The sequence below is a fragment of the Nesoenas mayeri genome (assembly GCF_963082525.1).
Source record: "Nesoenas mayeri genome assembly, chromosome: 15".
Classification (NCBI taxonomy): Eukaryota; Metazoa; Chordata; class Aves; order Columbiformes; family Columbidae; genus Nesoenas; species Nesoenas mayeri.
Genome location: NC_137559.1, coordinates 3641157 through 3665500, shown reverse-complemented (window position 1 = coordinate 3665500; position 24344 = coordinate 3641157). Strand labels below are relative to the sequence as shown.

The following is a 24344-nucleotide window of genomic DNA, read 5'->3' as shown; positions in this document are numbered from 1 at the left end:
GAAAGGGGGTGCAGGCAGGTTCCTGGGGTGCCAGCGCAATCCTGGGACATGTTCCCCCCTGGCGTGTGCAGCGTGCCGGGGTTTCCCTGTGCATTCCTTGTGCTGCAGCGGGACTTTCTCCCTAATGAGATTAGCGACACAAAGCAGCGATTCTTCTGCTGCTTTTAATGGATGTTGGGGGTTTGTGTGGGATCGGAAATTCCTACTTTCATCAGATGAGCCCTCTCTGTGACTATTTTGTGGACACGTTTTCTTTTCCTCAGCTTCAGGGCTGGCTATTCGTATTGGCACAAGCATTTTAAGCTTTTTCCCCCCTGCCCACCGCTGCCTTGCCTCCTTCCCGGCCCCAGCTGTGGTGAATTCTGTTTTCGTTCCTGCTTCAAATCTCACCGTCAGCCCAAACTGCTTCCATCTTGTGGAGGACCCGAGAGCTCGATGGCCATCCCTGGCCAGGTCAGGCGCAGTGGGAGGAAGGAGAAATGCAAAAGTCACTCTCAGATCATTCTTACAGGTGCTTCTTGGTCTCCCCAGCTGAGATGTACAGATTCATCTGTGCGTGTACACATACATATAGAGGGCATCCATCTAACGCTTCACCCCGTGGAGCACTGGCTGTCCCTGCCTTGTGACATCGGGGCGAGGTTGGCAATTTGTCAGGAGCTCAAGGGCTGTGCTTCAATTTGAATACGGATTTGCATAATTCGTCGGGAATTAAACCACACTGCCGTAATGTTTGCCTCTGTGTTTATCTCTGTTATCGGTGGCGGGGATGTGTGTGGTGGTGGGTGTTCGCCAGCCACAGACACCCCTTCGCTTCACGGTTTGGTGCTTTTTCGGTGCAGAAAAGGTGGCGTGGGCTGATGTTCAGGAGGGAGGAAAAAGGGCTGAATGTGGGGTCAAGGGAGAGAAGCTGAGCTTTTGAGCCTGGTTTCCTAAGCAAAAGAGGCTTATAGGATTGTGGTCTGTCTGTGCATCTCGTTCTTCCACCCCCAGATGTCTGCAGCCCGTTGCTGAGTGTTTCCCGCGGTGGTTTTGGTCCCTGCAGATGCTGTTGAGGTCGGTGCTGGAGATCGGGAGGGGGATGTGTTGGCACACCGAGCAGGTCAGGCGGGCACCTCTGGTGTCACCGCATGCTCGTCCTGTCCTGGCCGAGCACGGGATGTGAAGCTGGAGCCGATGGGACTCAGCTGGGTCATCAGTGATGCTCTCGCTCCAGCCCTCTGTATTTCTTGGAGCCCTCGTGCTGCCCAGATCCCCATGTTGTGTGTTGGTTGCTGCTTGCTGAGCATCCCCGTGTTGGCATTGTGGCGTTCAGCTCTGGTCAGGGTGCTGTACCTCTTTGTGTCTCAGTTTCCCCTTGCAGTGCCACCTCTGCAAGGTGTCCCAAGAGGCGCTGAACGACAACAGCTGCTTTGCAAACCAGGAGGTTTAAAATAAGCAGCGACGGAGCCTGCGCGTCCCAGGGCTTTGAGTCATCCTGGCTTGTGCCAACTGCGCCTGGCAGGGGCCTGGGAAGCAAAACAAACCCACGTCCAGCTGCTGCCTGCCCACCAGATGTTAGTGGTGGGGTGGTGGGATGGATTTTGGTGGTGGCCCTCCCAGCAAAGCGGCTTGAGCTGCTGTGGGGTGATGCCACCTCTCCGGTGGCCCTGATGAAACCTGTGGCTTGGGGCAGTCCCCAGCTTGGGGTCTTGGCAGTTGGGCCACCTGACTTCTAGAGGAAGGGGCAAGATGAGCAGCCGCAGTCTGGCAGAATGTGGGGTGTTGAGGCTCCTTCCAGCACCACTGGGCTTGGTCCCTTTGGGTGCCCTTCGGTGTCCCATGGCAGCAGGTTCCATCCCAGTGCTCTGCAGAGCATCCCTGTGGCTGCTGAGCCGTGGCACGGTCCCCACTGCAGAGGTGACATGGTGGGGACCATCCTGGCTGTGACTCCTCACTGCACTGGACAGAGGGGGACAGGATGGGACAAACCCAGGATTGATGCCATGGTGGCCCATGCAGCCACGGCCGGCCATGGGAAGCTGAGGCGATGCAGGTGACATGGTGACATTTACCTTTCGGTGGGTGCCCCAGCTGTGTCCGCGGGGCTGGCTGCTGCCCATCACACAGCGGTGTTTAATTTCTCAATGGGCCGGCAGGGAGATAATGCTGCACAGTCCCATTTAACCTGCTGGTGACCTGGTCTTAAGTCATTGTGGCTGAAAATAGAGCGTGTTCCCTCCAGGGCACGGCTGATGGCGCTGGGAAAGCTGGGCTCTCTCTTTGAAGGCTGATTTAATTGCTGCTGGCAGGAACTCGGTGCAGGCGATGTGGGGACCCGCACTATCCCGCAATAACCTTCCCTCACCGAGCACCTGTAGCTCTCCTGGCTCGGGCAGTGAAGGGTAACGAGCTCCTTCCTAACGAAGGTATGGGGCATGTGTGGGTGTTGCTGGGTTAATTGCAGGGCTAGGGCTTGGGGAGCGGGGGCTTGTGTGTTTGCATCATGTGTTCTGCACTGAGTTTGGGTGATTTAATTCTGTTTTTTAATGAGGTGGGTTAAATTTCTGTGCTCAGGAAGGAGGGGAATCACCTGCAAGGCAAGTGTGCACCCAGTGCCGGGAACAGAATCAGCTCTCAGGCCCCTGTGCCAGCCACCAGTGGCAGGAGGGTCTTCACCATCACAGAAGACGGTCCAGAGCAAAGACATTTTATTAATGCTGTCTTAGAAAATCAGGAGACGAAGGCAAGACTATGATCTAGCAGCCAGGTTCTGTGTTCCTGGGGATTCTGTTCATCAGTTGAAGAGTTAAAATTATTTTCTAATTTCCCTACAACATCTTAGTAAATGTGGAGCTGAAGAGCCCACCAAGTTGCTCCTTGCTATTTGAGGAAAGCTGTGCAGCCGCATAGTGAGAGCCTGGAGGTTTTGGTGGACCCCCCCGTTGGGGTGTCAGGTTTAATTACGCCAGTGGAAAGGAGAGACGTCTGCCCTGGTGGGGATTTCAGGCTGGGGACACAGAGGAGAAGCTTCAGCTGTAGCAGCCGACAGTGACCCAGGAGCAGTGACACTGATTTGGGTGTTTGTGTGTCAGGATTAACGTGAGACCAGGTCGGTGCTTCCCCGACCGTGTGTCTCAGGCTGTGCATCGTGTCATGGGTCCAGGTGGGATGGTTTCCATCCTGGCCGCTCCAGCGGGAGGAAAAGCCACTTTGCCAGAAGGGATTTGTGTCCCCACCTGGGTGGCTTCTCGCTGCCCCCCATGAAGACACTGCCAGGAAGGTGGGCGACCTCGCAGGGGATCTTCAGGGCACCTCATCAGTGTCCTCGTCCTGCAGCCCCAAGCCCTGAAGGGCTGATGTACCTTGGATTGCGTTCACTTTGTTGCACGGTGCAAACTGAATCTGCAGGACACCGGGGCACGAGCACCGATCCCTTGAGCACTTGCAGCCGCTTCTTCCCGTTTTCTCCACCTCCGCCATCTCCAGGACGTTGGGGCTGTTCCAGCTCCCGGGTGAGGAGGAGGTGAGTGGTAGGGCTCAGCCTGATGATATTTATTTCCACAAAGACAGGGAACCCCCCCTCCTGCCTTGCCCTGTGCACACACCCTGCCCTTCGGCGCGCCCGGCAGCACGGTGATTCATCGCGGCAATAAAATCACGGCACGGGATAATGGCTGCGGGAGGGCTCCTCGGAAAGCCGGCGGGAGAGCGCGGTGTTCCTGTGCTGACGCAGCTGCAAGCAATAGTAAATATTGAGCAAGAGGCACTTAAAAATAAAGCGGCCTGGACACAGAGTCCCACGTGGAATAAAATAAAATTAAAAGAAACAATAGAGAGCTGTGCTGAGCTGGGGGTGGAACTCGCCTTGGCTTTTAAGGTGGTGATTTTTGCAGCTGAAGGGGAGCGGTGCAGTGGCGTTCGAGCCGGCAGAGGCCGGGAGCGCAGACCCCCCGCCGGAGGATGCTGCTTCTGAGCTCGCCGGGGCCCTTAGAAGATTAAACAGGGAGTTAGATTGATCTGGCTGCTGCGGATCCGGGGGATGAGATTGAACGCTTTCAGGGGATGCGGAGAATCGAGGCTGTAAATTAAGGCTTTGAAGCATCTGCCAGCCCTGTGGGACGGGGTGTAAATATGTCAGGGTTGGGTTTTGGGGTGCAGGGTGGTGGGTTGCGATGACAGCAGTGGCTTGGGGCTGCGGGGACAGGGACCGGCCACAACCGCAGCACCAGCACGTCTGATCCAGGGGCTTTGGTTTCATCCTGGCGTGTTCGGGGGCTCGAATCGCTGCCGTCTCGTGCGTGGCACAGAGTCAAGGCAGCTCCAGTGCCTCGGGTGTCACTAGAGCCGCCCTGGCAGACAGGGGAGGAGGCGGCAAAGATTTATGCTGTCAGCACTCCTGGCCCTCAGCTGTTTGCAGCCATAAATGTGTGGATGAGGAGAAGCTGCGGCTGTGCCTCGTTGTGCTGCGTGTCCCCAGGTCGTGGGGCAGAGATGGAGACGTGTCTGCTGGAAGTGGGGGGCCCTAAAAGAGTGTCCCCGGGAAGCTGCTGCTTCTGCAGGGAGGGCCGAGGGACGCAGCGACGATGGTGAGCGGGGCAGGCGGTGCTGGGACGGCGGTGGGAGAGCTGGCAGCCGGCGGGTACTCGCTGTGCTTGGACTTCTCCCCGTTCTCCTCCCTCTCTGCCGGGGAAAGGGGACTCATGAGGTTGTAAGTGTTTATCCAGCCGTTTGCGGCATGGACTGGTGTCCCAGTTGGCTGCCTGCGAGGTGCTTGTGAGCCGGACTGGGGGAGAGGTGACTGCTCCCAGCCAAGGGCGGCTGCAGCTCCCGCTCCACGCCAGACCCGGCTGCAGCGGGGCTGCGAATCTGCCTTGGGTGCCTGGAGTTGGAAACATCCCGTGGAAATAAACCCAAAGCCTCGCTGCTGTTTCCCAGCCCTTCAGCGCCTGCACCGGAGGGAGCACAGGGATTTTTGGCTCAGAGCCGTCTGTGGCCACAGCCTCTCGCGCAGCCCCGCGTGGTGCCAGCCTGCTTCCTGGCACTGTGTCCGTCCATCACGGCTCGGGGAGGATGGGAGGAGATGCTGGCGGTTGGAAGTATTTCACAAGTGGCAGAAACCCATAACGGGCAGACGGGGCCGATGGGGGAGAGTTACTTCACCTCTCCCAGGACACTGGGGGCCGCTGGCCTTCTGCTGACGGGGCTGTGGTGTCTTGGGCAAGGACGGCCCTGCCTGGGGCTCAGCTTTGGGATGGAGCCGCTTTCCTGGTGCTGGCACACACCTGTGGCGTCAGGCATGTAGCCTGGATTGTCAGCTGAAGCCGTATCCATGGGGGAGATGCGTTCAGCTCCAGCGTTTCCCGGTCCTGCCCAGCTTTTTTACTACCCAGGCTTGGCCAACTTACCATAGAATCACAGAACAGTTTGGGTTGGAAGGACCTTCCCAGCTCCCCCAGTGCCCCCCCTGCCATGAGCAGGGACATCTGCACCAGCTCAGGTTGCTCAGAGCCCCGTCCAGCCTGGCCTGAGATGTCTCCAGGGATGGTTCATCCACCACCTCTCTGGGCAACTTGTTCTAGTGTTTTACCATCCTTGCTGTAAAAAATTCCTTGTGCAGCTGGAGCTGAATTTCGGACCAGCGGATCAGAGATGGAGAGAACTTGCAGGTTCAAAAGCTGGGGTGACCAGCAGCCGCTGTGCTCCGGGCATGTCCGCCTGCCTGCCCTGGTCACCTCAGCCTGGGGATGTTGTTTTTTTGGTGGCTCCCTCCTGCCGCGGAGCTTTGGGCAAACCCCAAGTGGGCTGAGCGCGTGGGGCCCGTTTCCCTCCCGCTTCCCCTGGTGTGACCTCTGTCCTCCAGACGTTTGGTGTGCGGTTTGTGTGGTCGCCGGTATCTCATCTCCCCATCAGTCACATCCCCTTTCGGTGGTGAGTCACCAGGCCGTACCTCTTCCCCCTGTGCCGTTTTGGAGAGCTAAGCGAAGATGAAGAAAACGTTTTGAACTGGGCTGACACATCTGCACCCGCCAAGTTCCTCTCATAACTGCTCTTAGTGATTTATGTCTCAATCGTGCGAAGCAGGGATGTTTTACCAGCTCAGCGTGGAGCTGGGAGGGAAGGGACGATGCGTGTCCCAGCTCCGTGCCCATCCACTGGAGCATCGCAGGGGGAGACGAACAGGGACTGCATTTTGGTTGCTGTCTGTCACCTTCTTGCAGGGTTAAGGTGGCTCAAGGGACAATCTGTGTGCCTCTTAAACCCTTTTACCCTCTGAGCCGGGCTGCTTTGGATCGTGTGAGCCCACTCTGGGCACCCACAAGAGATTCATGTTAGTGATGCGTTTCTAGGGGCTGTGCTGATGGGCACACACATTTGGCATGGCAGGGAAGGGGGCACAGCCGGTTTGGGGCTGGCAGTGCTGCCTGGCACCTCCCTGCCTGTGCCGGGTGCCATTCTGCCCCAGGGCGAGCAGGAGGAGCGTGGCTGAGCCTGCCCAGACCTGTTGGCGTGTCCCTGGGCGTAAAGGATCTTGCACTGGTTCAGCAAACACTCTGGCCCCGGGCAGATGGAGATGGTTGTGGTTTCCCCCTTTCCCCTCCCTTTTCCCTGGCAGAAGCCCATGGTTGGGGTGAGCTGTGCGTTACTCACTGCGGTAGAGTTTCTCCCCTTGGCATCGCTTTCTGGCACAGAGATCCAAGGAGGGAGCGACTTGCTCACGGCTGCCTCCTGCAAATGCAGCTACTTTAGCGCACAGAGGAGCAGCTTCACCTCCAGGTCCTGCCCGGGGAAGCGGGGCAGCAGAGTCTTACACCAGCTGGTCAGCATTGCTGCTGGAGGGCTGTACGGAGGAAGGGATGCTCTGGCAGCGCCTCGAGATTGGATTTGCATTGGGTTTGTCCCCAGGAAGGCTGTGGCTCGGATCCTGCTCCCTGCTTCGGCTCTGGCTCTTGGCAGGGAACGGGCTGGGTAAATACAGCCTGGGCAGCTTCTCCCTCTGGGCATTTAGGAAAGGAAAACAATGTCGCTGGTAAACCAGAGGCTGGGCTCTGGGTGGCTCTCTGCTTTTGCTGCTGGTCAGCTGGGTGATGCAGGCAAATCTTTGCACCTGCCCATGCCTCATTTTCCCCACCTGCAGAGCTTTGGGATGTGCTTGAGTCCCCGTGCTGGGATTACACCTCTCCCAGGAGCAGCGGTGCTGCTGGGGCTCATGGGAGACACTGGGAAGAGCCACCTGGTGCAGAGTGGCTTTGGGGCTTGGCTGGTGGCATCAGCTCAGTTCTGCTGCTGCTTCCCAGCTGGGGTGGTGACACTGCCCTGCAGGGTCCCCAACGTGTCCACCTGAATCCGTGTGCAGCTCGGGCTGCACATGAAGCTACTTGTTACTGCTTTGCTCCCTGCTTCAGCACAGTGGCTAGAAAACCTCTGTGACCGCTGAAGGGGATTTCATTTGCCCTTTGGTCACTGTCACCCAACAGTTCCTTGTCCCCTCGTTCTTTCAGCCAAGCTTCCCACTCCTCCTGCAGCTGAGGCCGGGTCTTGGCAGTGGGGCAGGATAATACTGATTGTGGAGGAAGCCTCAGTGCACTTGGGGCCGGGGCTGACACTGTCTTATCACCGGGTGGGATAAGATGCCACAGGCTGGGACCTGCCCCAGTAGGACCAGGGATGTCACTGGTACCAAAATGCCTCTTTGGGTACCAGCAGCAGGCCCCTGTGCTGGTTGACAGGGCTGGATCATGTCCCCTTCCTGGAGCTCTGCAGGTGTGGACGTGCCACGGGCACCTGCGCATGGCAGTGTCTGCAGTGTGGGATGAGTCTCGCCGCGATCTCCGTGTCTGTGCTCTCGCAGCCGGGATCGAGGTCTGGCTGGGAAAAGGGGCTGGGACCGCGGGGGTTGGTGTGGCACAGGGCGCTCCCCGGGGTTTGCCGTGCTGCAGCCATGTGCTCTGCCAGATGGGACCGGTGTTTCCTCGGAAATGTGTCACTCCCGCTCCAGGCGCTGGCTCCTCGCCAGCCCAGCCGTGTGCTGGAGCGGTGGAGGTGGCAGCGCCAAGGAAAACACGCTGTGGAGTGGAGCTGTTCACAGCTGACCCGGCGTCCGCGCCCCTGGGTGCCACCCGGTGCTCTCCAGCCCTGGAATAAGAAAATGTGTTTGGAAATGCCTGAACATCAAGGTTTTGGGGTTACCAAGGAGAGATGTGAATGTGTGTGCAGACTCGGTGCTTTCACAGCACCCTGCACAAGATGAAGTGGCAAGTTTTAGCTGCTGGGACTGGGCTTGGTGTTGAAGTTCATAGGCAGAGGAAGCCCCCCCGGGTCCCGCCGCTGGGGGGTTGGTGGGTGCGGGTGGTGCTGCTGGGAGCTGCCGGGCGATGGATCTGGGCCAGGAACTGTGTGGAGCACCGCGTTGGTGAGGAACATGTGCCGGGATGCAAACATGTATGCGAAAGAGATCCCGGCTGTCTAAATAATGTGAAATATTGACTAGCTCTCACAGATGGTGCTCCACGTGCAGCTTCGGGGACTGAACTCCTCTCCCTCCTCTTGGGTTTTGGTGCGATGTTGTTTTGATCCAGTCGGATGCTGGACTCTTGACAGTCTTGTTGCCTGGTTGCTTTCAGTGGGATTGTTGAATTCTGGGGAAGCTGATTCTTAAGGGGAAGGGAGGGGGGTTGCAGAGGGCTTGACTGGCTCCTTCAGACTCTCCTGAGGGCTTTTAATAGTTTTTTAAATGATGGCACCAACTGGGAAGCTGGTTCTTGCAGAGCGTTGGGGTTTGCAGCATTGCTCGGGTGCCGTTTGGTGGCAGTGTTGCAGCGGAATTGCTGCCTGTAGCGAAGAGCTTGTGTTATTACCGCTGTTACGGTGATTGTATTCTCTGATGAAATGCTGCTGGTGATTATTTGCATGAGGACGTTGCTGGGGGGCCCGCTCTTTGAGGAGGCCCCATTGTCCTGAATGTAATTCAGTCCGCTAGTAGCAGGGCTCTGGGGACATGCTGCTTTCATATCAGCTTGTGGATGGGTGGCAGGTTTTCTGCAGTTTTGCCTTCCTCTGGGATAAAATGCTGGTCTGGGGTACATGAAACTGTGCTTTATGAGCTGCTTTGTGTGAGGATGCTCTTGTGCTTTCCCCAAAGCCCAAACCCGGTGCTGGGCAGCTGCAGCGGGGATGGGTTGTACTGGCAAAACTACACTGGGAACAGGGTCTTATCGCTGCTTGATAAGTGCCCTCACCCACAGGTCACTGTACTTGTGATAAAGCAGCTTATCGGGCAGGAGGCTGAGCCGTTTTGCCTGCAGATTTAAGGCTTTGCTCAGAAAGCAGCACGCTGTGTTTGCAACCCACCGGCTGCAGAGTTAGAGCCACGCAGCGGCGCAGGGGGGTGACCCGGGGGTCAGTGACCGAAACGGGGACCCCAGGCCGTGCTGCTCACCTCGGGCTGTCCCTGCCCACTGTGCGTTGTCGCACGTGTCCTCGCAGCCGCTGATGCTGGCGCGCGAGGGACCGACAGCCACAACAGTCTGTGCTCCTGCGGGGCTCGTTCCAAGGCGATGTGCCGCTTGGGCTGAAACGTGTTTCTCTCTTCTGTTTCTCGTTTGCTGCAGGCTTCTCCCATCTGCCTAACGGGCTCTACCCGTCGTACATTCCCCTGAGCCACCTTGAGCCGCCCAGCGCCGGCAGTCCTCTCCTGGCCCAGCTGGGTCAGCACAGCCTCTTCGAGTCGCAGAAAGGTGAGTCTGGGTCCCCTCTGTCACCCCTGGGTGCTCTCCCTGTCCTTTGGGCTTGCTCGGCTGCTGGATGCTGGGATGTTGAGGTGAAGAGCAGGAACCCCCTGGGGTTATCATCCCAAGATGTTTCCTGGCCTTAGCAGGAGGGTTTTGGATAGGGTTGTGCTGTAGGGAACCCAGCCAGGTCCCTCCTTGAAGCCCTCACATGCCGCCACATTGCAAGGCTCTGTGCCTTGGTGACAGGGCTGTCCCCATCCCACCTGGGCCACAGGGAGGTACCTGCCTGGTCTCCTCCGCCCTGGTCCTTCCTGGCCATGTCTCAACATCCTTGAAACCTGTTCCCTCCTGGTTTGCCATGTCTCTTCTGTCTCCGTGTAGGACTTAAAGGTTTGGAGGCCCGTGGTAATTTTGTTTGCTTTTGCTCTGCAGATGGGTTCTACCTGGCCGGCCACGCGGGCCAGTCCGCTTTGCACCCGCAGCCTCCCCTCTCAAGGACTGCGGGCAACCACACGTCGAGCACTTTGCTGCGGGAGAAGGACCTTGGGCAGCTGCACAAGAGCTCGAAAGAAAGCCTGAAAGACCCCGGTGGGAAGGAAAGGGCATGTCGGAGCGATCTCTCCCTGCCCTTTGCCAAGAAGGAGGGCAAAACGAAGGAGGAGCCGCGGCCCCGCAGCGTCGTGGACCTCACGCAGGACACCAAACCCGACAGCGAACGGAAAGTGAGCGTGGTGGAGAAGGCGGTGAAGGTTGGCGAGCGTCTCTCCCCGTTCCTGGCTGAGCACTTGCCAAATTGGGGTGCGGGCAGCGGGGAACCCAAGTCCAAGAACCCACTGCAGAGCTCTTCACTCAGCAACTGTAACGGTGGTGGGGACCCCATGCTGAAGGTCCTGGGTACCGAGCAGGACCGCTGTGCCAAGGATCCCGCTCGGCACGACGAGAACATGAGGCCTTCTGCGCACGCCCACGCCGAGCGGCTGAAGCGTGGGGAGCCCCTCCTGCCCTCCGTGGGCACTTTGCACGTCTCCTGCAGCTGCCCGTCCCCGCACCCCTCGCAGCCGGGGAAGATGACGCCGGCCACAACATTCCCTCCGCAGCCCGTCCATTCCAGCATGTACACCATCTTCCCGCCGGCCAAGGAGCTGGGGAGGGAGCACAAAGTCATCGCCCCCACCTTTGTGCCTTCGGTTGAAGCCTACGACGAGAGGAGCGGGCCCATCCAAATCGCCTCGCAGGCCCGTGACAACAAGGCGAAGGACAAGGACCTCGGCAAGGTGGGGGTGCTGCAGTCGCCCACGGAGCGATGCCTCGCGGACACCTCCCGCACGCTCTTGTCCCAGGACTTTTCTTGCCACAGCGATGCCAAAAGGATGGAGGCTCTGAGGGAGAAGGGCTCGGTGATCAGGGCGAACTCCATGGCGCTGAAGAGACAGGTCACATCAGAACCCTTCCTCAACAGGCCGGGGCTGGGCTCCCCGGAGAGCAGGGAGTTCCTGGCCTCCAAGGACTTGCTGAAGCCGAGTCCGGAGGCAGAGCATCGCTCCTGCGAGCGGGACCGCTTCCAGCGATCCAGCTCCAAAGAAGCGGTGAAGGTCTATGGCACTTTGGACTCCTCTCGGCAGCACCTGGACCACGGTCAGTTAAAACCGCCTGAGCAGAAGTGGAAGCCCTTTGAGATGGGCAACTTCGCCACCACACAGATGGCAGTGCTGGCCGCGCAGCACAACCACGTCACCCGGGTGGAGGAGGAAGCCAAGAAGGTCTACCTGGACCCCAGCGGCTTGCCACGCTCCTCGGTGGTGGGTTCACGTGGCGCTGCCGACGTCCTCCACCCCGCATCCCACGGTGAAGGCTCGGCCATGCAGAGCCTCATCAAGTACAGCGGCAGCTTCGCCAAGGAGACCTCGTCCCGGCAGAGCTGCGGCAAGAAGAGCCCCTTTGGTGGCTTGGGCAACATGAAGTTGGACTCTTCGCAGCTGGGTGCCTCCAAAGTGCAGCAGCTGCTGTCGCAGCAGCCGGCGAAGCAGCTGAAGAGGGACCCCGAGAGACCTGAGAGTGCCAAATCCTTTGGCCGTGAGAGCATTGGCTCCCAGGGCGAGGTGGAGGTGAGGCACTTGCCCGTCGGCATTGCCGTGGCCGTGGCCCGGCAGAAAGACAACAGCAGCAGCAGCAGCAGCAAACTGGGGCCCAGCTTGGCCGACCGGGATCGCTCGCTGTCCCTCAGCAGCATCAAAGGTGGGTTCCTCAGAGCTGTCCTGGGACTTCCCAGTTGGATCTGTTCCCTGGGGAGAGCAGCTGCCTGGTGCTGGAGGTGTGGCAGGAGCTGCGTTGGGCACCTTCGACTCTCTGTGCCTCCTGTGCCCAGCCAAGGGCACGTTGTAGAGCACAGCGGGGAGCAGGACTTCCCTTTCCCCCATCCCATCCCATCCCATCCCATCCCATCCCATCCCATCCCATCCCATCCCCTCTGTCCACCTCTGAGCACAACCCTTCTCCACCTGTTTGATCCCCGTTAGTAAAGGGAGTGACAGAGAAACCCCTTAATCCATCTTTGTGCTGGTGTTTTAGTCTCATGGTTCTGCTTTAAGCCGTGGTGCTGGCAGGAGGGGGATGGCTTAGGCGGCTGTTTTGGTGCTCTGGCCTGGCTTGGTTAGCACCATGACGCTCGAGGGCTGCCTGGTGTGGCAAGTGCTCTGCTCTGGCGTGCCAAGGAGCGATGCCACAGCGAGTGCCTGGTGAGGTTTGATTTTTAACCTTCACTTTCCACATTTTTCTGCCTTCTCCCGCACCTCGGTGGCGAGAGGCGCTTTCTCCCGGCCAGCAGCCTGTCTCCCCGTTCCCATCGCCTCCCGCTGCCCTCCCCACGGCCAGGCAGGAGCCGACCGAGGAACCTCGTGGGCAGCACAGGGAGCTGTTTGTTCATCCGCTCGATCGTCGCAGACCCTCCCAGCTTGCGTTAAATGTAATATACTGAGCTGAACTAAAAGGCTGCAAACAAGGGTTGAATTCTGGCAGGCCTCCGGGGTCGTTGCTAAGTGATGCAGTTGGCTTTCAGACAGAAAACAAGACGGCTTTTCTACTCCTGTCCCCCCCCCCAAATGCTGCCCCCCTCCCTTTGTGTGCCAGGAGATATTAGTCTAATAACATTAGCTTGCTTGCGCTGAGTGGACAGTGCTTGAATGTTTAGACCTTTTAAGAAGGAGAAAGCAGGCTTTAGTTGGCTAATCTGTAGTATTTGGCAAGTAAAATGCAAGTATTTAGTGCCTGGCATTGGTTGTCAAGGAAACGGGCCTAAGCCTTTTCCTCTGTGCATAACTGATTGAATTTTTCTATGCGGTCCGTGCGTCATGTTCATATATATAGACAAAATGATCATTCACTGTCCGGACAATCATCGGTCTGTACAGAAAAGGGACCGTCCTGCCGGCGGGGTGGGGACGAGGCGGGAATTAGAAGACCCAGAAAGCGCGTGTGTTTGGATGGGGGATGAGAAAAAGACGATAAATGTGTCTATAAATAATGGAGCACAAGTAATGTAGATGGGAGAGGAAGGAGTGGAGGTGAAATAACAAAATAATATGTTTCTAATAAAAGGCTGGTGAGGAGGGGGGTCAACTCGGTTTGTACCAAGGAGGGGAAGGAGGCTGTGAGTTAACCAAGGTCTTGCTCCATATTACTGCCACTGAAGAGGCAATTTGGCATGGATTGGGGAAAATAAATAGGAACAGGGGCTCCAAGAGGGGAAAAACTGGGCTAGGAGGTGGAAGGGTATTTGTGTGCAAGTGGAGATGCTGGTGGAGAGGCAGAGAGGGGTGCTGGGGCTCCGGATGGATTCGTGAGCCTTGGAGGCTGCACAGAGCATCGTTTATCGAGTCGAGGAGGGGCTGGTTGGGGACAGCCACCCCACCAAGTGTCCTGGCAGCCTGCGAGGGAAATGTGGTGACCCTGGGAAGTCCCTCGGGAGGGAGGGGTGTGTGCCGGGTTTTAAAGCATCTTTGCTTTCTGCCTGAAGCCCATGGAAGGACCCCTGGGGAGAGGAGTCAGGAGAGATGTTGTCTCATTCCTGGATTCCTTCTGACAGTAAAGGCTGAGGGAATTGGAGACTTGACAGCGAAAAAAACCCATGGGCTCTCCAGGTTTGTGGAAATACACAATGGAACCCTCCTTGAAAAGACTGCCTGTCAGCAGAATAGACTTGATGTTCTGAGATGCTTTCCCCTGTGCCGAGCCTTATCCAGAGGGGAGAGCGAGGACCCTGGAAAGGGCTGTTGGGAGCTGGGGTGCAGCCGTGCGAGGCCGTGCTGAGCCCTGCGGGGTGCAGAGCATCACCCGGGCAGGGGACGTGCTGACAGGGTGCACCGGGAGCTGGGGGGGCAGCAAACACCTTCCTCCTGACCCCGTTAGACTGGCCAGCTGCTCGCTGCAAGCAGGGCTGGGATTCAGGAGCGGATCATGCCGCCAAAGCATAACGTGCAGAGGGGCAACAGGGAGTTTGGGGAAAAAGGCATATGCGAGATATATAAGCACCTTCACGGGAGCAAACAGCAGCACCTTGCTGGCCCTGCCAGGACCAGGTATTGCAGGTGCTTCCCAACCTCTCGCAAATGTGTCTGCTACCATGCCAAGCTGCATTTGCAACAGCTGTTCTGATTCTGGAAGAAGCATTTCTTGAGCCAAACATCCAGCCCCCCCTTTTTGGACTCTTGCCCTCATCTGCCATATGTGCCCCTGCTTCACCAGACCGTTTCTTGCTGCATGGCTTGGGGAGGGGATGCGGATTCCCGCTCGCAGGTTGAGTTACAAAGGGGAGCACGCTGGTTTTGTGGGGATCTGTAGTGTTGGTTCTGCCTGTTGCAGAAGGACAGGGCTGCAGAGCATACCCAGTGCTCTCAGACTGGTTTACGAGAGCAGAAGGTGCTGTAGAAGGTGCAGAGATAAAATCCCCCTCCTGCAAGATGTGCTAAGCAGGACTGTGTGGTTTGATGCAGGGATTTAGTTGAGCCTTGTCTCCTTCTGAAATGGGAAATCTGCCACTGTCCTTCAGCAAAAATGGTCCTGTTGGTCCTTCTGCTGCCAGGCTGGTGACTGCCCTGTCCTGGGAGACCGGCCTGACCTGGCGAGTGGGTCCTTCGATGGCTTGGAGACCTCAAGCCACATGTACCTGGGTGCTACCAGGAGCTACCTTAGTGAGAATATATTTACCTTGTCCTGTCATTTAGGGCTTGAACCTGATACAGTCTTGGGGACAGTGGCATTTGGATGTGCTGGCTCCCAGGGTATTGCCTCTCTGTGCCCAGAGGAGACAGGACAGCTTTCCCCAGCCTGTTTCTCATGTTTGATGGTACTGGGTTGTCTTTAGGGCATGGACGCTCAGAGGATGACTGTGGGGACGAGAGGAGCCGCCACCGGGACAGCCACCTCCTGGCCGGGCGCTTGGAGCGGGATCAGGAGAAGCTGCTCAGGTGAGGGTCAGAGGGGGATGGGATCTCTTGCTGCGGTGCCTCAGGCCGTGCTTGAGGACAACCTATCTGGAGGAGGGACAGGGTCACATCCAACCCAGTGTAGCTGCTGGCGCCAGCCTTGCTGGTGCAGTGAGGAGCGCTGAGTTGCGTACCATGGGTTGACGGGCAGATCCTGAGTTCACAGCAGAGCAGTTCTGATGGATGGCTGCAAATCTGTGGCTGGTCCAAAAGGATGGAGAGATGGGATGTTTTATTCTGGATGTGATGTTAACCACCTCCATCATGGCAAATACTGGTCCATGCAGACTGGTCCATACCCCAGGACTCCTCCAGCCACGCAGTAACACTTGGACCTTCTCTCTCTCTCTTGCCTCCCCCACAACCAGAGAGAGCAAGGAGCTGGCAGATTTTGCCCGGATACACCCGTCCGGCTGCGCCACGAACGGTTTGAACTCCAACCTCATGGTGACGGGAGGCCCAGCATTGGCGGGCTCCGGGCGCTGGTCTGCAGACCCGGCTTCGCACTTGGCAGCCCACCCCTGGCTGCCCAGGACGGGCAGCCCCTCCATGTGGCTGGCCGGCCATCCCTACGGTGAGTGCCCTGCAAGGGAGCGATGTGTCCGCGGGGTGGTGACAGCGATGCAATCCGAGGAGAGTGTTGCTAAGCGCCTGGTGAGGCTGCTGTCTGATCAAAGGGGAAAGGAAAGGAGGTATTTTGGAGCAAAGAGGACCTCTCGCCTGGGTGGGAGCTGCCTGCATCCCCTGAGTTGTGACTGTGGTGTTTCTTCTTCCAGGACTTGGTCACCCTTCCCTGCACCAGGGCATGACCCCAGGCTTTCCCCCTGCCATGGGGGGAGCTCTCCCTTCCGCCTACCAGTTTGCCAGAGACCCACAGTCAGGGCAGCTTGTTGTGATCCCCAGCGAGCACTTGCCACACTTCGGTAAGGATGTGAGCCCTGAGGACCACGGTACCAGCTGGGGAGGACACGGGCTTCGGAGGGGGCTGGGTAGGACTCTAGGCTAGGTGTGAGCTGACCTATGTTAGGTTTGTTTTGGAGATGGAAATGTGTAATCAGCACCGGCTCCTCATCCCCTGCAGGACCATGTAGAGTTTGGGTCCTTGGTTCAAGAACGTACATGTGGGCTCAGCCAGGGACGGTCAAACCAAGGGTATCCAGAGAGCAAAGCGAGGCAGGTGGTCCCAGGACCCACAGGGTGGTGACAGTGGAGCTGCTGAGGAGGAGACAGCACGCTTTATCCGCTACATTTCTGCATAACTTGATGTTTCGTGTCCCCCACACCCTGGGACTGGGGTAGAGACACTTACCCTGAGCCATCCTAAATCCTTTAGCCATCCCCATCCTCCTGCCTCCCTGACTGCATCTCTGCTCGTTCCCCAGCGGAGCTGATGGACCGGGCACCCCCGCTGTGGCCCGCCATGTACCCCCCAACCAGGAGCTCCCTCCAGCACGCTCACCAGCTCCAGCTCCTCTCCCATCAGCAGCTGCTGCGGCAGCACGAGCTCTACATCCTGCAGCAGCAAGCGGCCCACGCCATGGAGCTGCAGAGGAGCGCCCAGCTCGTGGTACGTTTGCAAGAGCTTTTTGTTTGGCCGTGAGATGAGCCTGAAGTTGGGGTGTCCAGACGGGAAAAGCAGCTGTGCTGGTGTTGCAAGTGTGTGTCAAGGCTGTAGATGCATTGAGCGATCAGGAGAGAGTTGAGAGAAGGGAACGGAGCTGGTGAGGGGCTGGAGCACAAGTGTGATGGGAGCGGCTGAGGGACTTGGGGGGTTCAGCTGGAGAACAGGAGCTGAGGGGAGACCTTCTGATCTCTGAACTGCCTGAAAGGAGCTTGGAGCCAGGGGGGTCGGGCTCTGCTCCCCAGGAACAAGCGCCAGGAGCAGAGGAAACGGCCTCAAGTTGTGCCAGGGGAGGTTGAGGTTGGATCTGGGGAACAATTTCTTCCCCAAAGGGCTGTGGGGCATTGGAACAGGCTGCCCAGGGCAGTGCTGGAGTCACCATCCCTGGAGGGTTGAACAGACGCAGAGATGAGGTTCTCAGGGACATGGGGCAGTGCTGGGGTGGGTTAATGGTTGGACTTGATGATCTTGAGGATCTTTTCCAACCTAACTTGATTCTGTGATTCTGTCATCCTGTGCTGGTCCCTGGGATACAAAGCATTCAGTGTGTTCTGCACAGTTGGGGTGGGTTTTGCAGCGGTTTGGTGAAGAGCTGCTGAGCAGTGCTGTCAGGAGAGCTGCCCAGCAGCAGCGGGACTTCGATTCCTTCCCTAGGGATGTCTCTGTTTAGTTGAGCGGTTTCAACCCTGCTCACTTCCAAACAAACCTCCTGAGCAGCTTAGGGAAACGGCTGCAGTACTGGCAGCAATCGCACCGAGTCCTGCAGCCAACTCCATTTCACCAAATAATTTTGGAAATCGGAAGCTTTCATTTGGTTGTTTGACACCCATTTAATTTTTCTGGTGGTCATCTGGTTTTCGACCTTCATTTTACATGTGTGTTTGCTAGGCTGGAGGCTTAGAAATAGAAATGATTTGCTTTAGTTGCAAATGAAAGCTGGGACACGCTTCACATGACTCCTGGAGCTGGGAACTTGTAAAGAAAGCTGTTGCAGATCAGTGTCACCTTCCATCAGATTGGCCTTAAAATGGTGTTGCAGTGCAGATTGTGTGTTTTATTCCAGTTGGTGTTCGATAAGATCATGTTTGCTCTTGTTTGTTAGAGACGTTGTACTGAGTTTTTCTCTGTTCTTGTCGCAGGAGAGGTTGAAGGCGAACGAACAGCGTGCGGATATGGAAGAGAAGGTGACAAAACGGAGCCTGGACAGTGCCAAATCAGGCCTTTCCTCCTCTGCCCCGGGACTGGTGCATCGCAAACCGCCTGTGTTGTCTCCCAGCGCCTCCACATCCTACAGCAAGGCTGTGAGTCCACCTCCCCTCTCTCCCAGGGCCTCACCCGTGTCTGTGCTCAAAGCTGAGGTGATCCAAAAGATGGAGGAGCCACCTTCGCAACCAGCCTACTCCTACCCCACCACCCCCAGCTCCCATCCTTCCAGCCCGCCCCCCGCCTCTCCACCCCCTGCCCCTGCCATCCCTCCAAAGGAAGAGGCACCCGAGACCGTGGAGAAGAAAGACCTGGAGCTGGAAAAAGAGGCTGCCGGTCCCTATCAGGCCTTGTTCCCAGGTAAGAGAGCCCTGCTTTGGCAGAGTCCCGTTGTGTTTGTACCTGCCTCCCTTTTTCTCCTCGGCTCTTTCCTGCTTCCACCCCATTCCTGTAGAGAAAACCACGTAGCTCCTCTAAAAGGCAGGGGGGAGGTTGAGGACCAGGGACGGTGTGGGTGACTTGGATCCATGTCTGGGTTGTAGGGGCACCTGGGGCTGTGGGGCTGTCTTCTTCCCTTGGGTCAAGCCTGGGTTGGTTCCTCCAGGGCTGAAGTCTCAGTGAGAGAAGGTTGGAGGAGGTAGATCTTTCTCCAGTCACCCAGGAGTGCTGAAAAGGTACGGAAGGGGCCTCTGGGGTCCTGGTGCCTGGTGGCAACTTGGGTAGGAGAGAGATGCCCAAAGCAGCCACTGCTTGAAAATAGGAAGAGACGAGAGATGATGGAAGCAGAAGAGAAGGTGCTTTGGAGACCCAGCCATTACACAGCTTGTCTCTTCTGATATCTTGCAGAGATTCCCCCAGGATATCCATTCCAGTCCCTGCCTCCCTCCTTTGGAAGACACTATCCCTACCTCCTCCAGCCCACCGCAGCATCCGACGCGGATGGCCTGGCTCCTGACGTCCCGCTGCCTGCTGAAGGCTCTGAACACATGGAGCTTTCCCCAGAGGTTAAGCCCATCCACCTGTCTCCGTCCAAAATGCTTGAGCCCATCCAAGCAGCGTCAGAAGAGGAGTCCTTGGAAGAGAGGGTGAAATCAGAGGTGCAAATGGAGGAAAGCCAAGAAGGCATCTGTGAGCAGGACATGGGGACTCTGAACATCGCCACCTCCGCAGCCGTCCCAGTGCAGAACGTGGACAATTGCAATCTCCTGTTGCATCAAGGTGAAGCCCTGGGTGATATGGAGCAGGACCAGGAAGACCTCCAGAGCTGCCCACCTCCATACCAGGTTGTGCCCTGCCCTGCAGAAGCAGAGGCTCAGGCAGAGACCGGGAGTGGAGCAGAAACCTGCCCCGTGCACATGGACTACGATGGTTCACTCGTGCACGCGGAGAACGAGCCGCCTGAGATGGACTTGACACCCCAGCGGGAGGAAGCCTCTGTAGCCGTGGATCTGCAGAGCGCTGATGTGCCCCGGGGGAGGGAGTTTCCCAACCTGCCCCCCGAAGAGGGGGAGCAGGGGCCAGAGATCCCTTCGTACACTGAAGAGGCAATCTCTTGCCAAATCCCAGCTCTGGACATCAAACCGGGCGATCCGCTGGCTGGGATGAACGCTTTGGTGGCTGCCACAGAAATGCCTCAGGCTTGTTCCTTGTTGGCCACGGCTAGTGTCACCCCATCCCAGATGAAGGTGGAGGTGTTACCTGACCAGGCCTTGGAGCACTCCTTCCTGCAGGGGATCACTTTGCTGAGTGAAATCGCAGAGATGGAGCTGGAGAAAAGGAAGCAAGAAATGCAAAGTAAGTTGTGTGTGTGCAGTCTGGCCACCTTGGGCCAGGTTGGGTGTCTGTGCGTGCTCTCTGTGCGGGCAGAGAAGCGGAGGTAGGATCTCTTACAGCCTCAACCAGGCAGAAAGGAGAGTGTTGCCCTGAGTTGTGGGAGCGGTTGGTACTTCGGATGGGGTTGGAGCAGGGTTTTTGTCGCAGTAGGCTGGAGCTACGTGTGGCTTTTGTACTGCTCTCCCCTTCCAAAGGCCCTCTCCATGTCTAGACAGTTTGCGGTATGTACAACGGAAAGGGAGCCCCACTTGCCGAGAGCTGCCAGGGTAACACCCGTCTGGCAGGCACCGAGTCTGCACTCTATCGGGGTTTGGCACAAGAGGCCCCAGTAGCTTCAGATGATGCTTTCCAAGAGCTTGGCAGGTCCTGAAAAGATCTCACCTTCTAGTAACTTCCTGAGGTGAGACGTGATGGGAACTGCCAGTTGCACCATGGCCGGGTACAAACAGGAGACCTCAAGTGGGGGCCAGGGTGGCTCGGGGGCTCCTTGAGCTGCCGTGGTCCAGGAAGGGACATCAGCTTCTCCTTGTGCCTGCTGGAGGAGCAGCCTTGTAAGGTGAACCTCTATAGCTTTTTTTTCTGTCCTTCCCCAGGTCCAGAGAGTTTCCCTGTCCGGCCAACACTGGAGAGTTTGCTGGCTGCCAGCACCCACATGCTCATGGAAGTACTTTCCACCCCCTTTATGGAAAGTCTGAAAACCATCCGGCTGCCTCGAGAGCTGAATCCCAACAAAAAGTACAGCTGGATGCAGAAGAAAGATGAACCCGTAAGTAGCTCCAAGCGTGGCTGAGCCTGAAAAGCCACAGCGCAGCCACTTGCCACAGCTTGATATTCCAGCTGCAGTTTGCTGCCCAGCTTGTGCTGCACTTCTGTGTTCCACAAAACAAGCCGGTGCTTCCCTTCATAGTTTGTGGTGCGATTTAGGTTCCTCTCTTGTTTGTGAATCAACACCATTGATCTCAGCAGGACCCTCGGCAGCGCCAGAAGTGCCATTTGTAATACAAAGCCAGCAGGAACTTGAATGTTGCTGCTTTGGCAGGGGGGGATAAATAAAGATAGTGGCAGGAGGGTTTTTCCTGATTTTTTCTTTGCTGACTCTTCCCCATGGGAGAGACAGACAAATTATTTTGTACCCTGCAAGTATGCGTTCTGAGACAGGGAATATTTTTATCTGTCTTTTTAAATAGGGGAAAGGAGACTCCACTGGTGTATTTAATCCTACAGGTTCTTTCCCAGGGTTGCTCTCCCTCAGAGCTGATACCATCCTGTGCATAAGCCACAGAACATCTTGACGTGGCTGGTTTTGCTCAGGTGCCGCTCCAGGGCTGTGTTTGCTGCGGGTGAGGGTGCTCTGGAGGACTTCCCTGCCAGGCTGCGGATTTTGGCCATTGCAAGAGCACCCCAGTGTGCAGCACCCCAGTGTAGTGGGGACTTGGACATGTCTTTACCTTCTCGTCCCTCTCTTGCCTCCCCACTCTAGATGTACTCCATCAAATCAGCCATCGAGAACATGGATGCGATGGAGCTGGACTACAGGATGAGGCTGGCGGAGCTGCAGCGGCGCTACAAGGAGAAGCAGCGGGAGCTGGTGAAGCTGCAGCGCCGCAGGGACTCCGAGTAAGTCACAGGCTGCTCACTCGGTCTTTTTACTTCTTCCAGCTGGGCACTTTCACCGCCTCTCGGTCCGGGAGAGGAACCAGCCCTCCATCCCTCCCTGTCTCTCCTCCTCTCCTCCTGGTGTGGCCCGCCAGAGCTTTGCACAACACACTCCTAGGCTATGTGACACGGCAACCTGCTCACTGGTGAATGCAGCTGGGAGACCGTGTTAGAGACAGCCTTGGCTTCAGCAGCTCAGTTTAGCAGTTTGGTGACAGGCGAAGGTTCTGGGTTGGCTCCCATTCTTGCTTGCTTTCTTTTATTTTTTTTTCACTTTTTCGTCTTATTTTTGGATTAATTTCCTTTTTTTTTTTTTTTTCCTGTTTGTTTTGCTTTTTGGTTGCAACATTTGCTTTTGCCTTTTTTTTTTCCTTTGCTTTTTGTTGCCTTGGTTAACAGTGAAGCGTGTGGTTTTTTTAAAGGGAAAAGCATGACGAGAAAAGTAGAAGCTTGGCGAGAAGAGGCCCTGGAAGGCCCAGGAAGAGGAAACTTGGATCAAGCGCTCTGTCACCCGTTAAGGAGAGAGGGAAGAGTGACAGCAAGAGTGGAAAGTAAGGCTGGAATTTGGGGAAGACGGGAAAATGGCAGGGTCACCGCACCAGGGTCTTTCTTGGGGAGACAATCTCGGATGCAGCGGGGGCTCGCCGTGGTGTTGTGTTGGCAGGCCGGGCTCTGGCAGCCGTGGTGTTGCGGAAGCGTATGCGTTTAACATGAGCGTGTCCTTGCGGTGGGAATACCGTGCCAGCCTCCTCCCTCCCCGCTGGTAGAACTCGTGTCAGTGGCGTTGGGCAGGGATAGGACAGGCTGAGCGGAGTGGCACTGAGGTGACACGGAGCAGCAGGGAGCCGTAGGTGGGCTCTTGGTGTCGGGGAGCGTGTCCTTGTGTGCTTTCAGGAGAGCGGACGGTGGAAGCGGGTGCTGTAGAGCTAATTGGAGGGATGCTGATGTCAAAAGCTGGAAGGACAGGCTTATTCCAGGTTGTCTGCTTTCTAGGGCCTTTCTGCTGTTTTTCTGCTGTCTTCATCTGCTGATCCCTTAATCAGTGGGAGTTGGTTTCGCCTGACCTTTGTCTTTCAAGGGTCTGGATCATTCTGTCTCCTGCTTTCTTCTCTTTTGCAAATCCAGCTGCTCTTTTTTGGACGCCTGGATCTCACCACCATTGCGCGTCTAAGCCTCCAGAGATGGCCAAGTCCCTCCAATGGGAAGGCACCTCTGAGCTGCCTCCCTGCGTACTGTGAATTTTTACAAATATCCTATGAACACTCCAAATTAGCTTCAGGTGTCCAGCTCCCACTGACCACGTGCTTCTGAAAACCTGTCCTCTCGGTGGCTCTGTGTTTTCGCTCTTTGTGTTCGGATGGCTGGCCAGCCCGGAGGCATCCAGAGGTGGCTGGAGTCGTGCATGTGTGCGTGCATGAGCGTGTTGCGTGTGCGTGTCCCCGCATCGCAGGAACGCTCAGTGTGGCGGGGGAGATGGAGGCAACGCCCTGAGGCAACGTCCAGGGCCTGAGGTGTTGGTTTAGTGTTTGCGGAGGTCAGCAGAGAGGACAGAAGGAAGGGGAGATGCCTGGAAACTGAGGAGATTGCCCGTGTCCATGGCTTTGTGATGGTGGCATCACCTGGGCCAGCAGGCGTAGCGTGAAGGAGGCGGCGTATGAGAGATTCTAGTGGAGGCTTGGTAGAGGTCTTGAGGTGTTGACTCATCATCGTCAGGCGGTTACCGGAGGCAGCTGGGGAGCAGTGAAAGATGTGCTCATAGTCTCACCTACTTTTTTTTTTTTTCCTTGAAATTATTTATTTACCTTCTCCTTTGCCCCCCAAATCCCAAAGCGAGACTGAAGATGCAAATCACAAATGCCTCTCGCAGAGGGGCCAGGCTTGTAAAGCACATTGTCCATCCTTTGAGCGAGCCAGCCCCTGCAGTGCCCTTGTCTCTCTGTGTCACCCTGCGTGGCAGTTCCTGATGAATGCTCATATCTCATGAGCACCTCCCTGGGCCTGGAGAATCTCTCGGCACCTACAGAGTCCATCAAAGTAGAGGTGGGAGAAGACCTCCAAGGCCAGCTCAGCTGTTTCTCCTTCCCTCTGCTGCTCTGTACCACATCAGGCACTTTTTGGTGGCTGTTACTGAAGACACCACTTCCTTCCTTTCAGAGACCACCTGGCAGGTCTCTGATTTTAGGCAACTTCGTCTGTGCTGGTGGCCAAAGGTGTGCAAGAAGGGCTCCTTGGCTCTCCTGTTTGGTGGAAAACCTTGTCCAAACTGCTGCCACTTCATAGTGGACTTGGCTCCCAGTGAGGATCCATGCTGTCCTAGGAGGCATTTAACCTCACTTTTGAGCTTGGTGGGGATCACAGGGAGGAAAACCCCATCACCTTGACCCATCCTGTGCTTGGCTTGCAGACTGAGCAAGTCCTTGCTGCTCTCTGAAGACTCTGAGACTGGCGAGGGCATGAAGAAGAGGCACAAAGGGGCCCTCCCGGAGGAGGACGAGGATGTGGAGAGCGGCAGTGGCAAGATGAAAGGAAGGAACCAGAGCTGGGAAGAGCATGATGCGGCTCCCAGCTTCTCCAACGAGGTCAGTGCCCTCATGGGGACCAAGGAGCCACGGGCCAAAAGCAGATCTTTTTCTTGCTTTGCTGGTGTTGGCTTGCACTGGGTAACTCTTCCTGATCTTAGAGCTGGGTTTAGAAACTCTTCATGAGAGGACTGTAGAGCGGTGTTTGCAAAGGCTAACGTTGGCTTCGGGAGGTTGGACCTCTTTGGTAGGCAGCAGAGAGGCAAGTACTTTCAAGCCAGCCAGAGCATTGTGGTGTTTCACCAGCCCTGAACCCAGAGCG

The 24344-nt window shown here is 56.9% G+C and overlaps 1 protein-coding gene across 1 annotated transcript in view; it reads left to right on the top strand.

Annotated features, from left to right (window-relative positions):
* The window catches only part of TNRC18 (trinucleotide repeat containing 18), a gene marked incomplete at both ends in the record, with an annotated part of 53175 nt that overhangs the window by 7047 nt on the left and 21784 nt on the right, over window positions 1–24344 (top strand). Inside the window, 12 exons of the mRNA XM_080353844.1 lie at window positions 9591–9716; window positions 10143–11945; window positions 15070–15172; window positions 15559–15764; window positions 15967–16113; window positions 16573–16757; window positions 17951–18374; window positions 18861–19817; window positions 20441–20613; window positions 21328–21464; window positions 21926–22054; window positions 23908–24082. Coding sequence (XP_080209970.1) covers window positions 9591–9716; window positions 10143–11945; window positions 15070–15172; window positions 15559–15764; window positions 15967–16113; window positions 16573–16757; window positions 17951–18374; window positions 18861–19817; window positions 20441–20613; window positions 21328–21464; window positions 21926–22054; window positions 23908–24082 — 4565 coding nt within the window. The remainder of the gene's footprint in view (window positions 1–9590; window positions 9717–10142; window positions 11946–15069; window positions 15173–15558; window positions 15765–15966; window positions 16114–16572; window positions 16758–17950; window positions 18375–18860; window positions 19818–20440; window positions 20614–21327; window positions 21465–21925; window positions 22055–23907; window positions 24083–24344) is intronic.